Source organism: Scleropages formosus, chromosome 16 (genome assembly GCF_900964775.1).
Source record: "Scleropages formosus chromosome 16, fSclFor1.1, whole genome shotgun sequence".
Taxonomy (NCBI): Eukaryota; Metazoa; Chordata; class Actinopteri; order Osteoglossiformes; family Osteoglossidae; genus Scleropages; species Scleropages formosus.
Window position 1 is genome coordinate 14,883,981 of NC_041821.1, and position 13,371 is coordinate 14,897,351.

A 13,371-nucleotide genomic window follows, 5' to 3' on the forward strand; every position below is an offset into this window, starting at 1 on the left:
CCGGTGTGATGAAAGAAGGGAATCGCACCGTAAGCGTGTCTCGTTCCAACGTGGCCTCCTCGCTCTGTCCTACTCACGCGGGTGCCTCCATCAGCGGGGCCCGAGGAAGAGCCTTTGAATTGCCGAGCCGCGCAATTTGTTTTTTTGCCCTCTGCAAAAAACATGTCTCGTCACAGAAGGGGAAAGCAAGGAATTGCGGTTCAGTGGGACGGTGCCAGGTGGGGGGAGATGGGACTGCTGAGGGCCCACTGGATTGTGAGAAGCTGCTGGCGCCTGGTGAGTGTGGAAGGCACATGCAGGTGCAGAGCACTGAACCCCAGGCCCAGCACCCCCGCCCCCCACTCCTTGGCTGTGCTCCCCCACATGCAACGAGCTTTCCCTCCACAGCTGCGTTTGTCCTATTTTTTTTTTTTTTTTTTTTTTAAAGTTCAGCAGTCAATGAGCAGCATGGCAGCTCAGGCACAAAAAGTTTTCCAGTTCTCCCTAGATACAACCTTTATTCAGCCACTACTCTGGCATTGTACTTGCTTATTTGTGTGTCTTATAATATTTAAAAAAAAAATTGGTGGGAGGGTATCGTGATTTGTCTATCCTGTGTCTTATGCACCTACTTGAACGATGAACCTCGGTGCAGCAAGTAGAAAGCAACAAACTATGGTTATTTGAGTCACATGTCTGCAGCTCTGTCTCTTTCTCTTAACGTAATGCATAAATTGTACTTTTGCTGAGATTTACGTCGCTTTGGACAAAAGCGTCTGCTAAATTAATAAATGTAAATGTAAGTTCTAGCATCAGGTGTTTAATGGAAAAATGGGGTTTTAACAGATATGTGAAAATGCTAATTAATGTCTGCTTTAGTTTACGTGTGCTCCGAATATACCAGAGAACATTTTCAAAAATTTATTGAGTATTTTTTTCAAATTTTCATGAGATTTTTCCAAAACACCGACCAGTGTGCTGTTCGTAGCCCCAAATTAAGATTTCGAGACGCTTCAACGGCGTTCTGCTGTATAAAGTACTGTAGTACTGTCTGAAATCTGGATGGGATGACAAAGTTTTAGCTAAAAAGTAATGCGTGGAACAGCTAGTAATGTCTATACACCATTTGTGTAAAGGTTATTGAGCTTTTGCAGCTGCAAATGTGGAAGAAATGTCACTTCAACACTCATTTATCAAAATTATCTTCATTTGCCTATTAGTAGGGCTGCGTGTTTCACTGGAGCAGTTCTGCAGCAGGAGCCCCCATGACTTGGACCAGCAACCCTACGGTGTTTTTCCTCTCTGCTAGCAGCTGCTTCACTGTTAACGTACGGGCATTAATAGCAGAGCGGGACAAAGGGGAAGATGGTAGGAATACCACGGAGAAGGCACTGAGGAAAAAGCGGGATTTGCGCAGAGCCGTGGAAGGGTTAAGCCCAAGGAAACATGTTTTTTCACCCCCGTGTTTAATGTATGGTCCTGTTCCCTCCCCTTTTTTTGTCATTTTTGAGCCCAAGCCAAGAACATTCCGTTTTTACAGTGCTGTTTAATGGTCATTTTTAGGCGAAAGAAAATAAACCCCAATGGTTTGCCTTTTTGGCTTTCTAACTTGTGAAAGTAAGCTTACTGGGCCCGTTCTTGGGCGAAGTGGGGTCGCTTCGATGGGCTGTTTGAGTTCACTCTCCCACATTTGTTCTTTCTTTACGTTAAGGAACTATGTGTGCAAGGGACTGGAGCGCACACGCACACACACGCACACACACGCACACACACGCACACATACACGCACACACACACACACACACACACACACACACACACACACACACACACACACACACACACACACACACGCACACACACTGTGCTCACACAACTTTTATCCTGTCAATACATCCTGGCTTTTGCGCGTTCCTGTTTCCAAGCTGTTTTGCGTAGTCTGAAACAAAGCGCTCTGAAAGTTTTTGTGTCCAGGATTCCAGTTTTTGTAAAGTGGTGTGCTCTTCCAGTGGTGGACTGAGTTTGTAATCTCCAGTTTCACTGTGTTTTAAGTGGATGTATTTGAACTGTTGTGCAGACATGGTCATACCAGTTGCCAGAATGACTAATCATAGGTGTGATCATGACAAACGAGGTTAGCATCTTGAGGTAACAACCTAAGGCATCAAGCGTGCAAACATAATATGCAAATCAGCAGGAATGTTGCCATGCGGGAGACTAAAATATCAGCTGCCTCCTGTCACACGTTCTCAGTAATGTGCTGCAGTTAAGGTCCTGTACGCTTTGCAACTCTCCACAGTACAGCGCAAACCTGGGTTCCGCAGAGAAAAGTACTTCACCAGGCACCCTGTGGAATTTAAAATCAATTTTAATGTTTTCCCTCCCCTCTGCAAATGGGTTTTCACGCACATCTGGGTTGTGTTTAAATATCACTGCTGCTGACTTCAGCTCGCTGTAGGCATTTATTGAAAAGGGCACACAGGCGCATGCTTTAAACGCAAAACATTGTTTAAATATAAAGAGTTGCTACAGCTATGTATTTATGATCATGGCAGTATGCAAGATTCTAGATTCAAAGTATTCTTATAGATTATAATGACTATAAGTGATTTGTTATATATTACTACTCGATTACAGGCAACATTTATGGTCAGGCAAATGCCAATTACAATTTTTTGAGAAAAATGCAAAGACAATGAGCGAAACTTCAAGTGTGCATAACTTGGTTCACAGTGTGATAAAAGTAATAATTAAGGTAGTTACATCTGAGCCAGCATGGTAAACTCTGTTTGTTTGTTTTTTTTTGTTCTGTTTTCAGAGCCACAGCAGTCGGGAAGTCCCAGTAACAACGAGCCAGGCAAGAACCCTCCAGGTGCGTACAGCCACATGGCCGTGCTTCTGACATGGCCCAGAGTGCCGTGCCTCCTCTTTCAGGGTATGGGAGTGCCAAGTGCCATATTGGAGCTGCCCGTCCATTGCATCCCTCTTTACTCCAAAGTATTTTCCCACTGTGTGTTTACAAGAGCCTTCCATCAATGGCTTCTTTAAAGAATCTGCAGTAGAACAATGCAGCTGGGGTGCAGCCATTTCATAAAATCCTAGTGTCTTCATTCGAAATCCCTTCATTGTTTATTTGAAGGTTTATGAATTCGGACAGCTTCCTTCAAGCACTTTGGATGAGATGGCGATAACGACATTTCAAGGCGGAATGCTTTTGAGCCCCCTCCCCAAGTTGCTTGGCTCACATCCAAGCCCATCTACTTAGGGCTGACATTCAGTCAACCGTTAGACATTCCTCTAGCAGCTCTGCTTTCAACAACGAGCCTTTGGACATTGTTTTATATCAGCAGCCTGATAGTGTAAGCAGCTTGACATTGGGCAAAGTGGTAATTTTCCAAAGGTGTCAGCGGCAGGAGGATGTTTCCTCTGTCACTTGTGGTGTTTGTGGTGCCGGAAGAGCTGGTTGGGAAACTGCAGAGGAGTTAGCTCATGAGCCTATGGACCAGCTGCTTCTTGTGTCAATAAAGGCCAGCAATGGTCATGTTGAAGGATGCAGTTTAAGCCGCCAGTACCATGACCATGTCACGTTACTTTGAGAGAATGTGACAACACACTCCAACCTTGTGCAACCTACCAAACAGATATTCATTCCTGCTATGAATTTGAGCACCGGGATTACACAAGCACATTTTTTGTACTTTTAATAGGTGAAAGCAAGACCGGATTTTTTACCCTGACCTCTAACTGCAGCTTGATCCGACAATGAGGACTTTGAATTGAAAGGGCAGTTTGAAATGCTTTTGGTATCAATGAAGGACCCATTACTGAGTTGTGTTCTTCAGCCATCCTGCATTAGCCAGCCTTCCATGTCTTATAAATAGTAAACCAAGGTACTGTGAACAGAACAGTTAACCTTGCCCAACCTCACGCAAGGGAATGAACTCAGAAGGCCTAAGGATTAGGTCTTGATGGGATTAGCATCGGTTGAGAGGGATAAGGCAGGGCTCAACAAAGTTCACATTCGTCCTAGATGGTCAGAAAGCAATTAAGTAAGCTCCCGGGGAACCTCACTGGCCCCAGTTGTACGAACACGGGATGCCTTAGCATCAGTCTACAGATGGAGATGGAGAGGATGAAGGATATGGCCAGCGACACTCTCTCAGAGCACGACAGTGTCCACCCAACCACTTGACCTTCCACACATTTTTTGCATGGCCAAACGCTGATGAGGAAAATTTCGAGTACGCTAAATTTACTGTCAAGGGCGACATTTTAGAGATTGAAAATTGTCAATGAAATCTGAATATGCTATAGAGCGACTAACAGCAGCTTCTGAAAGGAGGTTTTTTCTTTCTTGTGTGAGAAACCTTTTCAGGTGATACCAACATGTTGCAACAAAGCATTCGTTGTTCTTGCCCTTGGCTACTGAGTGCATAGTCTGTCCTCAGTTATCGCTACCTCCGTAGCTTAAAATGTGGATACTGCTGCACTCTTGTGTAGCAGTCATTTGTGTAAGCAACTTTTGTTTTTAAACTGAGTCTTTAGGAGTCCTGATGCACAATTTCGCTGTACAATCATTAAGCTATTATAATTTGTTGGCTGAGGTGGATCTGTTTTACTCAGCTTGTTATAACTGTTCATTTTTAGCCTTTGCATAATAAAGTAATTTTTCCAGTGCAGTACATTCTTCAGGAAGGAACAACGTTTCAAAATGGGGAATTTATCAGTGAATAATGAAAAATATAATGCAGGCAACATTCCACTGTTGAGAGTTGTTTTTCTTTCATTAGTTGATGCCTTTGTTTATTGTGACTGTCAGTGACTAACGGAGTTGGCAATATTTAAACTAATTATCTCATTACTAGCACTGTATAATTAAGCTAATAATGAACTTGTTCTTTGTGCATTTTTACCTGGTGTAAAAAACTCACAAAGGTTTGTCTAAAGACAACTGTTTTTGGTAGCTATACCTTAATTTCTTTGCTTTCCCTGCAGAATACTTGGAAGACAGTTTCATCAAATCAGGAGTCTTCAGTGTTGCAGAGCTCATCCGCATCTCCAGAAGTAAGTCGGTCACTTGCTGTCCTTCGTCAGGCATTGGCGTCAGACAAAAAAAAAATCCTATTTTAGACAAGCACAGGACCTGAGGTCATGCTAGTCTCTTGGGGATTGCCATATTACATACCCTCCCTGATCACAGTCATTCTGTGAGTATGGCCTGGTAATCTGTTAAAAATGTTGAATTGTATATTGCATGTAATGACAAAAATTCTCAAAAATATTTAACACATTTTTATAAATATTTTACAATTTTTTTTTAAATTATGTAGAAAAACCGATTGAAATTACATTTATTTTGGGTATGAAACAGCATACAGCATGTTCTCTGCCATACATGAAATTATTGAAAAATAATTATTTGTCAGCAATGAATTAGAAAAAACAAAGCTGCAGAAATGTACATAAATACAGCAAGAGAGAAAAAGGATCTTGACAAATTTTTTATTTTCTGAAATTGATTTGGATCCTTTTTTGACTGCCCAAAGTGGAAGGACAGCAGTGGACAGTTGGTAGATTTTGATCAGTGTAAAGCGAAGGAGCCTGCCTCTCGGCTGCCAGTGGTGTGCTGCTGCCGCCGAGCCTGGTACTGCGGTACTGCTGGTAAACCTCAGCCCACAACAGAGGGATCGGCACTCAGCTCCCCCCCGCAGCCAAACCGCTGCCGCCTTGCCAGCCACAATGACTTCCAGAGAGCTGGGGACTTAACGAGTTTCAAATAATACACTCTGCGGTTGGCCTCGCCACCGTTGTCTTCCCTCGCAAATATCCCACACAGCCGTCGTTTTTAAAGGGACATGTTTGCATTTGCCTCGCAGCACAATTTTTGCAGTGTGCCACCCAGGAATTTATGTGTTTTCCCAAGGTACGCACCCTGCTTTACATAATAAACATGCCACCTTGGAATTTATGCATTTTCCTAAGGCATGCATCCTGTAGTACAATACCTACAATAAAGAAGCACAAATACCTGACAGAAGTTTCATTTGATCTTAATGATAAACATGCGCGCTAGGTGCCAACTATGTTGTCTCTTTGAACTTTCCATTCAAAACATTGCACGAGTTGACTAACTTGAATAAATTAAGCTATAAAAAAATCAGCATAGTTTCAGTGTTGTGAACTTGGTCGTTTGAGTAAAGGTGAAGTGTTACTCAGTAGTTGTACAGTATATGAACTGCATACTGTTCAAGTGATTGAATATGTATGAGTCACATCATGATCTTGTTCTTTTTTTGCATTTAGTCAACATTTGTCGTGTTGCGAAACTCATATTTGACCAATACTTAAAAAGTGTTGCATAATTATTTCAAGACATATTTTATGGCATTTTCTCATTATACAAATAAGGTAGCTGCTTTTAAGCATTTAAAAACTTGCTTGTTGACTCAGCTGATAGAAAACACATTAATTTATGCGATATTTGTTAAAATTTGTTAAAATTCAAGCCTGTATTCTGTTTTCTTATTGCGTACAGTCCTTTATCACTGAAGAAAGGCTGTGAAGTGTTGATATGGGTTGTTTTTTCACAAGGATTTTCTTGTATCACACGTACATTTGAATTTGAGGCAGGTTACAACAAAGAATTTCTTTCTAAAAATATCTTATTTTAAGACTTTTAGTCTTTTAACCTGATTTTAGTATTGGGGACAGCTTGTAGCGTAGTGCTTCGAGCTGCTTCCTTTGGACCCAAAGGTTGCAGGTTTTGAATCTCACCTCAAGCTGTAGTACCCCTGAGCATGGTACTTACCCTAAATTGCTGCAGTAAAATTACATAGTTGTACAAATGGGTAAATAACTGTAGGTAGCTTAACATTGTAAGTCACGTTGGATAAAAGCATCAGCTAAATGAATAAATGTAAATGTGACACTTCCATCCTCGAAATTTGATAGTGCTGAGGCATAGAAAGACACAGGAGGCAGTCTGGCTGACTTCTGCATGAAAAATAGCAGCACATTAAAAAATGTCTAAGCATTTCACAAATTTTTAATTCCGTCAACACAAACCAACCAGTGAAATTGTTTATGGTGCAGTGAAATACATGTTCTGCTCATGACTATTACTTGTTGTGTCATGCATTCATAAAATATAGTTTTTTAAAATCATTTTTTGAAGATATTCTCTGTTTTATTTTGCACAGGAACCTTTTGTATCTCAGCTAATGCTGCTGAACTTTTTGCTGTTGATGTTTGGGTTCTTCATGTGGCAGTTGAACCTGTATTTCTGCTGCACCTTTGCCTCAAGCCAAGCCATACTCAAACAATGCTGATCAAATGCTTCTCAAGTTAACCAGCTCATGAAGAGTCTTTTCTGCCACTCTCCTGCTTTTTTATGGTACATTTCTGTCAGCTGGAATGCTCATAAGCAGGGAAAGGTCCCCTCACTGTGTGTGCATTTGTGTCGTGTGTGTCATCGCAGCACCAATCACCCAAGGAGCGGCTGTGAACTTCTCTATTGCCGACATGCCAAGTCAGCCATACTACCATGACTTGAACTCAGGCGTGGGTCTTCACCGGTCGCTGCCCTCGCCACCCAGCAGGTTGGCCCTCGCTGCGTGGTCTTCAGACAGCGGGCAACATCAGCTGTTGTTCTTGTTGTGGTTTACTCTTCTCTCACACATTCTCACAGTCACAAAGCATGTACCACATGTGGTATTATGGTAAAAAAATTGCCATGTTGCAACTGGCAGGGTCCAGGTTCAAATCCCACCTTCTGCTGTAGTCCCTCCGAATAAGATACATACACACACACACACACACACACACACGCAGTTTGAAACTGCTTGTCCTGAGCAGGGTCGCAGCAAACCAGAGCCTAACTTGGCAACACAGGGCACAAGGCTGGAGGGTGAGGGGACACACCCAGGACAGGGGGCCAGTCCATCACAAGGCACCCCAAGCAGGACTTGAACCCCAGACCTGCCAAAGAGTGGGACCTGGTCAAACCTGCTGTGCCACCACACCCCCTCTGACCACAATTCTTACCCTGAATTGCTGCAGTAACAATTATTCAGCTGTATAAATGGGTAAATCATTGTAAGGAGCCCAACACTGTAATGTACTTTGAGAAAAGCATCAGCTAAATGGATAAATCTTAATTTAGTCTATCAGGATTTCCAGAATGCCTCACACCAGTATAAGCTCACCTAGAAAGTTAAGTGCATTCACAGAAGACTTTGGGTTGAATCAGGTGGTTCACAGAGGACTGCTGTTGAATAAGCTGTATATGAAAATAAGCGGTCCTTTTCCACACAGCAAACGGCCCAAGACCGTTGCCATTGAGGACAGCATGGAGACAAGTCCCTCTGGAGACTTTTACTCAACACCCAACTCTCCGGCCAGCGGCAGTCGGACCTGGCATGAGAGAGATCAAGGTAAGGATTTCATTACAGTGACTGAGCAATATTCTCATTATTTTATTGCTTGGCAAAACTTTTATCCAAAGCAAAATACATAAATTGTTTCACAAGGATGCTTTCCTGGAACAATTCAGGATTACCTCTTTAAAGGGTAAGACTTTTCAGTGGTACTGTATTGGAAATATTTTGGTTTCAGTTTGATGTCCTTAACCACCATGCTACCTGATGCAAGCAATTTGGTTGAAGTACCTAGCTCAAGTGTACAAGGGCAATGCAAGATGTAATGTTCACTTTAATAAGTATTACGTTACTCTAACAATACGTTATGCTACCTGCTTCCATCACCATGCTGATAATTTTTTGGAAGTGTGCCAGCTAGAACACTTGGAAAGGGATACTGTATGATTTTCAAGTAGAAAAGAAATGGAAACATGTCTGACCGCATCTGGACCAGATGACCCCTGACCGGAGGAATATGCACACGAACAAGCCGTCCTGTGCCATTGATTGTGTGCGGACGTACATGTGCTCTTTTGAGCTCTGTGCAAGAGCTGCGAAGGATGCTGGGTAAAATATGGGTTCGTTCCTGCTGACAAGGTTATTAACTCCCACCCGGGGAAGGCCTCTGTGCTTTGGTCTGACTGTGTACTTATTGTTTACGCTCCTGGGGGAACTTCAGATGAAATAACCATGGCAGTTCATCACTGTCGTATTAAGACGGGTGTGAGTGCTTTTCCACGTCTCCCAAAGCATGCATATGTTGAGTACACCTGTGTGAAGACTGTGTCCCATATGATTGCTGGAGCCTTGTCATGTAGGGCACATGAGCCCAGGCAGGTCACCAGTCATCTCAAAGTAAACATAAAATGCAGTCATTCGGTTTCCCACTAATCATTAATGTTGACATACCTTTGTTTCTTTTTTAATTGGTTTTATGAACAGTACATGCTCACAACAGCAGGTAGGTAGCGATAGCACACGAAGAAAATTTGAACGTGTCCACATGCATAGAACGAGGGCTCAGGGTCAAAAAGTTACACTTTATCACTGGTATGATCTTGTAGCACTTTCTGATAACTTTCAGAAGGGTGCCTAGATATTCAAGAATTAATTAGAAGTGTCATGCAAATTAAATGTGAGTTTTTCAAGTGGGAGAAATTTAAGCCTGTTTCATGGATCTGTAAGGGGGGGTGTGGTGGTTCGGTGGCGCAGTGGATTTGACTGGGTTCTGTTCTCTGGAGGGTCTGGGGTTTGAGGCCTGGTTGGGGTTCCCTGTGACGAACGGGCGTCCCATCCTGGGTGTGTCCCTTCCCCCTCCAGCCTTATGCCCTGTGTTGCCAGGTTAGGCTCCAGTTTGCCACATTCCCACTTGGGACAAACGGTTCCAGTCAATCTATCTGTATGTATGTATCATAGACCTGTGTTTCTGACTTGTGCCTCCAGAACTGCACCTGTGGTGAGGAACATGGTGGTCAGATGTTTTCCTCTTTAGCTTGTGATCCTGGGGATGGATAGATGCATTATCTTTATAAAAAATATAATTAATGCTACATGATCACATAATATATTCTATATTGTCAATATGCGTAATTACATTTTTGTAGTTAGCTCATATTACATTTCAGATTTTGCAGTATACTGCCGTATTGCCTCGACTTGAAGATATGTTTGAAATGTATTCATTTTCAAATTTCAGAAGATGGTATTGAAGGATTTTGAGCTGTGGTTCACTGATGGGATGTGAATGCTGGGTATTACTGGATAATGGGAATGAGGTTGGCTGGGCAGGTGGAGGTGGGGCTGGTTTGCAAGGTGAACAGGTGTGTGCTAGTGACAGGTGTTGCAATGCCCGTTTGAACGTGCCCTGGGATGAGTGCATGCCGCTGGAGCCTGACTAACAGGTGGCCTGCCAGCTGGTGGGTCATGTGACACTCATGTCGGGGGTACTTGAGGTGACAGACCGCTGCTAGTCACTGCAACATGCAGCAGTCGATGGGGGTATGCAGATGAAAGGAAGGTGGGAAGGGGAGGGTATGGGGCACAAGCTTCCGTATCATGTTATATGCCACAAATCACTACAAGTATCCCCAGTTATACCGACCTAATTCGGTCCTGCAAATGTATTGTATACCCAAAGTCTGTAGGTCCTTCCCCATTATTTTAAATGGGAAAAAAAGATGGACTTTATGGACATCTATAAATATTTCCACAGACACCCTCCAAACAGTCTCAAGAAATAGTACTCAAAACATTAGGATGATAACATTTAATATACACGGAACAAGATGTTATTCTCCATGCGTATATTATAATGGCTGTACGACATCCGGCCATACGATCATACATCTGCATGACTCAAGATCATACCGCTAAATTTTTTTCCCTCAACCACCTCATCAAGGGTGCCAACATGGGTATTTCATTGAGGTTGTCAAGTGGGCACTGGCACCTCCCTTCGTCGGTGTTTTGTTGAATTATGCCCACGACCCTCAGGAAGGCTGAACAGTGCAGTCTGACCCAGATCCACCCCCCTCCACACACATGCTAGATGCCTTCACCCTCAACAAATGCAGCAATTCCACAAACTCTTCCACCCCAATTAAACAATACGACACCTCCATGGTCTTGTTGGTCTTAATCCTGATATAAAGGCAAAGGAGAGATGATGAGGGCAGATACATAGGAATGCTTTGGTAGATCAGACACAACTTGGTTAGCAATATTCTAGATCATGTAGAGAGGCTTCATGGTAGAGACTGGAAGACCAGACAGGAGGGATTTGTAGCAGTCTAGGCACAATATCACCCAGGTCTGCAGTGCTGTGTGAAGTACTGGTATAAGTGTTGAAGAGGGTATGTCTGCAAGAGCTGATCTGCAGCGTGCTGGGAGAAGCAAAGAACAGAGTCAGCTTTTACACCCAGACATCTGAATAGTGGAAGCAGTTTTGGCAGTTGTATTCCTTTTGGTACTGTGCTAAAGGGCTTGAGTGCAGGATTCAGGCTCCCAAGGTGTAGCCAGGAAGGTTAGGTGCGCTGGAATGAAGAGGAGGAGGTAGAGTAATGTTTAAGATCTCTAGCTGAACAGGGAGGAGGAGCTGGTCATGAGAAAATCATTGAACTTCTGAGAAAATGTTAGAGGCTACATGCGTAGAATATTAAATTTGGATATTATATCTTCTAGCAACATGACTGCACACACTGTACTAGGAAAAACATTGCCAATGCTGTTTTAAAGCAGGACTTTTGAAATGAAATGGAATAGAATGAGATGAAATAACAGTTTTTACTCCATTCAGCCTACCTTCTCTCTCAAAGTAGGCCACTATAACCTTTCCTGCTGTTGCTTTTCTGTCAGCTTAAGGGAGGTTCAACTTGGGAAGGGGCGTGATGACGAACAGCTGCTTGCAATAAAGCTGTATCAACTTTCAAGATCTGTGCATTTCACAAACGTGCAGGCCTTTCTCGGCCAAGAGAGCTCCTAAAATGCAGAAACGGAGGTTTGTTACCTTGAACTTAAATACATATACACAGAATCTTTGTCCTTCAAACGATGCCCCCAGAAGGTATTTATATGAAGGAATATTTTTCAACAACTTTGTTACTCTGTGGTGTGATATGAACAAGTTTCTGAAAGATGACTCAACCTTGCCTCTCACATGCTGGTTAACTTGTTTTTATTAAGGTGTGTTTACTTTTAATCTTGAATGGAAATTTAATGTTCTCTCTTCCTGTTGGTCTAAAGTTATTAAATGTCTTCTTTTGAAAGACATTCAATGACTTTTTGATGCTCTACTGTGCTATGTTATGCACAATGAGGAAAAAAATTATTTAACAAGTAATCTGGACCACCCACTTAGCCTCATGCAGCAGGCAAAAGCTTGTGAAAAAGACCCCTAATGTTTCTCATTCTGAGCTTGATTTCACTTAATTTTCTTCTTAAAAATATTCTGTTTATCCATTCAACCATTTTTCTTTGTTTTTATAGTTGAGGGTTTGTGTCTGATCTCACTGGGTTGTTTTGGTATTCGTGGAGATAACAGCAAGTTCATTCGTTGCTTTTGTCTGCTCTATCTCAGTTTTGTTCGCACCTTTCTTACCTGGTGAAGGTAAAAAATTGCTTTATACACCTCTTTTCTTGCTTATCTCGCACATCTTTGTGTAGAAATTGGAAAAGACTTCAACTGAGTTGTTCGTCAGTGCACGTCATCACCGTAGAATCTTAATTACTTTTGCAAACACTGGGGATGTTTGAAATCAGCCTGGTGTGGTTTTCCCGTAAATCCCCACTGCACTCAGTGTCATTGGTCCCAGTTCGTCTGTTGCCCATCATCCATGGTGCCTGCACTCAGTCGACACAGGAGCTTTTATTTACACATCCCAAGTCAGGAGATGCAGTGTAGGGGTGCTCTCGCTAGTGTGAGGAGTGTCAGTTTGCTCATGGCTCTCGAATAATAACACAAACTCTAAGTCCCAGTTTGAAGATGACACAGATCCATCTGAACCTCTCAAACTGCGGCCCACCCTGAATCAGTAAGTTATATAGAGTGTCAGTTACTCTTTATTTCTGCGTCATGTTGTCTTGTGAGACAGACTGTCTTTTAAATTTATATTGATTCATTTGGCAGATGCTTTTGTCCAAAGCAATGTGTAACGTGGAGAAAACAAAAGGGCAATGAAATTACATCTTACTATCATGAAATTTGAAACAGTTCTGCAAGAAATGGGAACATAGTAGAGAGACCTGTACTTGTGGCTAACTGGCAGGACTTGCTATACCTTTGAGCAAAGTACCTTAACTGGAAGTATTTGGATAATTGCTACACTGTTGTAGATCTTCATCTAACTGTAGCTGTTAACAAATAGTTCAGTGTTATCTCTAGCTAGGTTTTAAAGTGTTTTGTATAGTGTAAAATGTTTTCATTAGTTTTACATATCAATGGAAGCAACATGATGAATATATATTGTCTGTGCCTTTG

The 13,371-nt window shown here is 42.4% G+C and overlaps 1 protein-coding gene across 9 annotated transcripts in view; it reads left to right on the forward strand.

The window, feature by feature from the left end:
• Nucleotides 1–13,371, forward strand: part of LOC108927827 (nuclear factor 1 B-type-like) — an 89,923-nt gene that overhangs the window by 53,470 nt on the left and 23,082 nt on the right. For all 9 annotated transcript variants that reach the window (XM_018741389.2, XM_029258869.1, XM_018741391.2 and 6 more), the window contains exons 3-6: nucleotides 2,798–2,851; nucleotides 4,975–5,043; nucleotides 7,457–7,577; nucleotides 8,293–8,411. In XM_018741389.2, coding sequence (XP_018596905.2) covers nucleotides 2,798–2,851; nucleotides 4,975–5,043; nucleotides 7,457–7,577; nucleotides 8,293–8,411 — 363 coding nt within the window. The remainder of the gene's footprint in view (nucleotides 1–2,797; nucleotides 2,852–4,974; nucleotides 5,044–7,456; nucleotides 7,578–8,292; nucleotides 8,412–13,371) is intronic.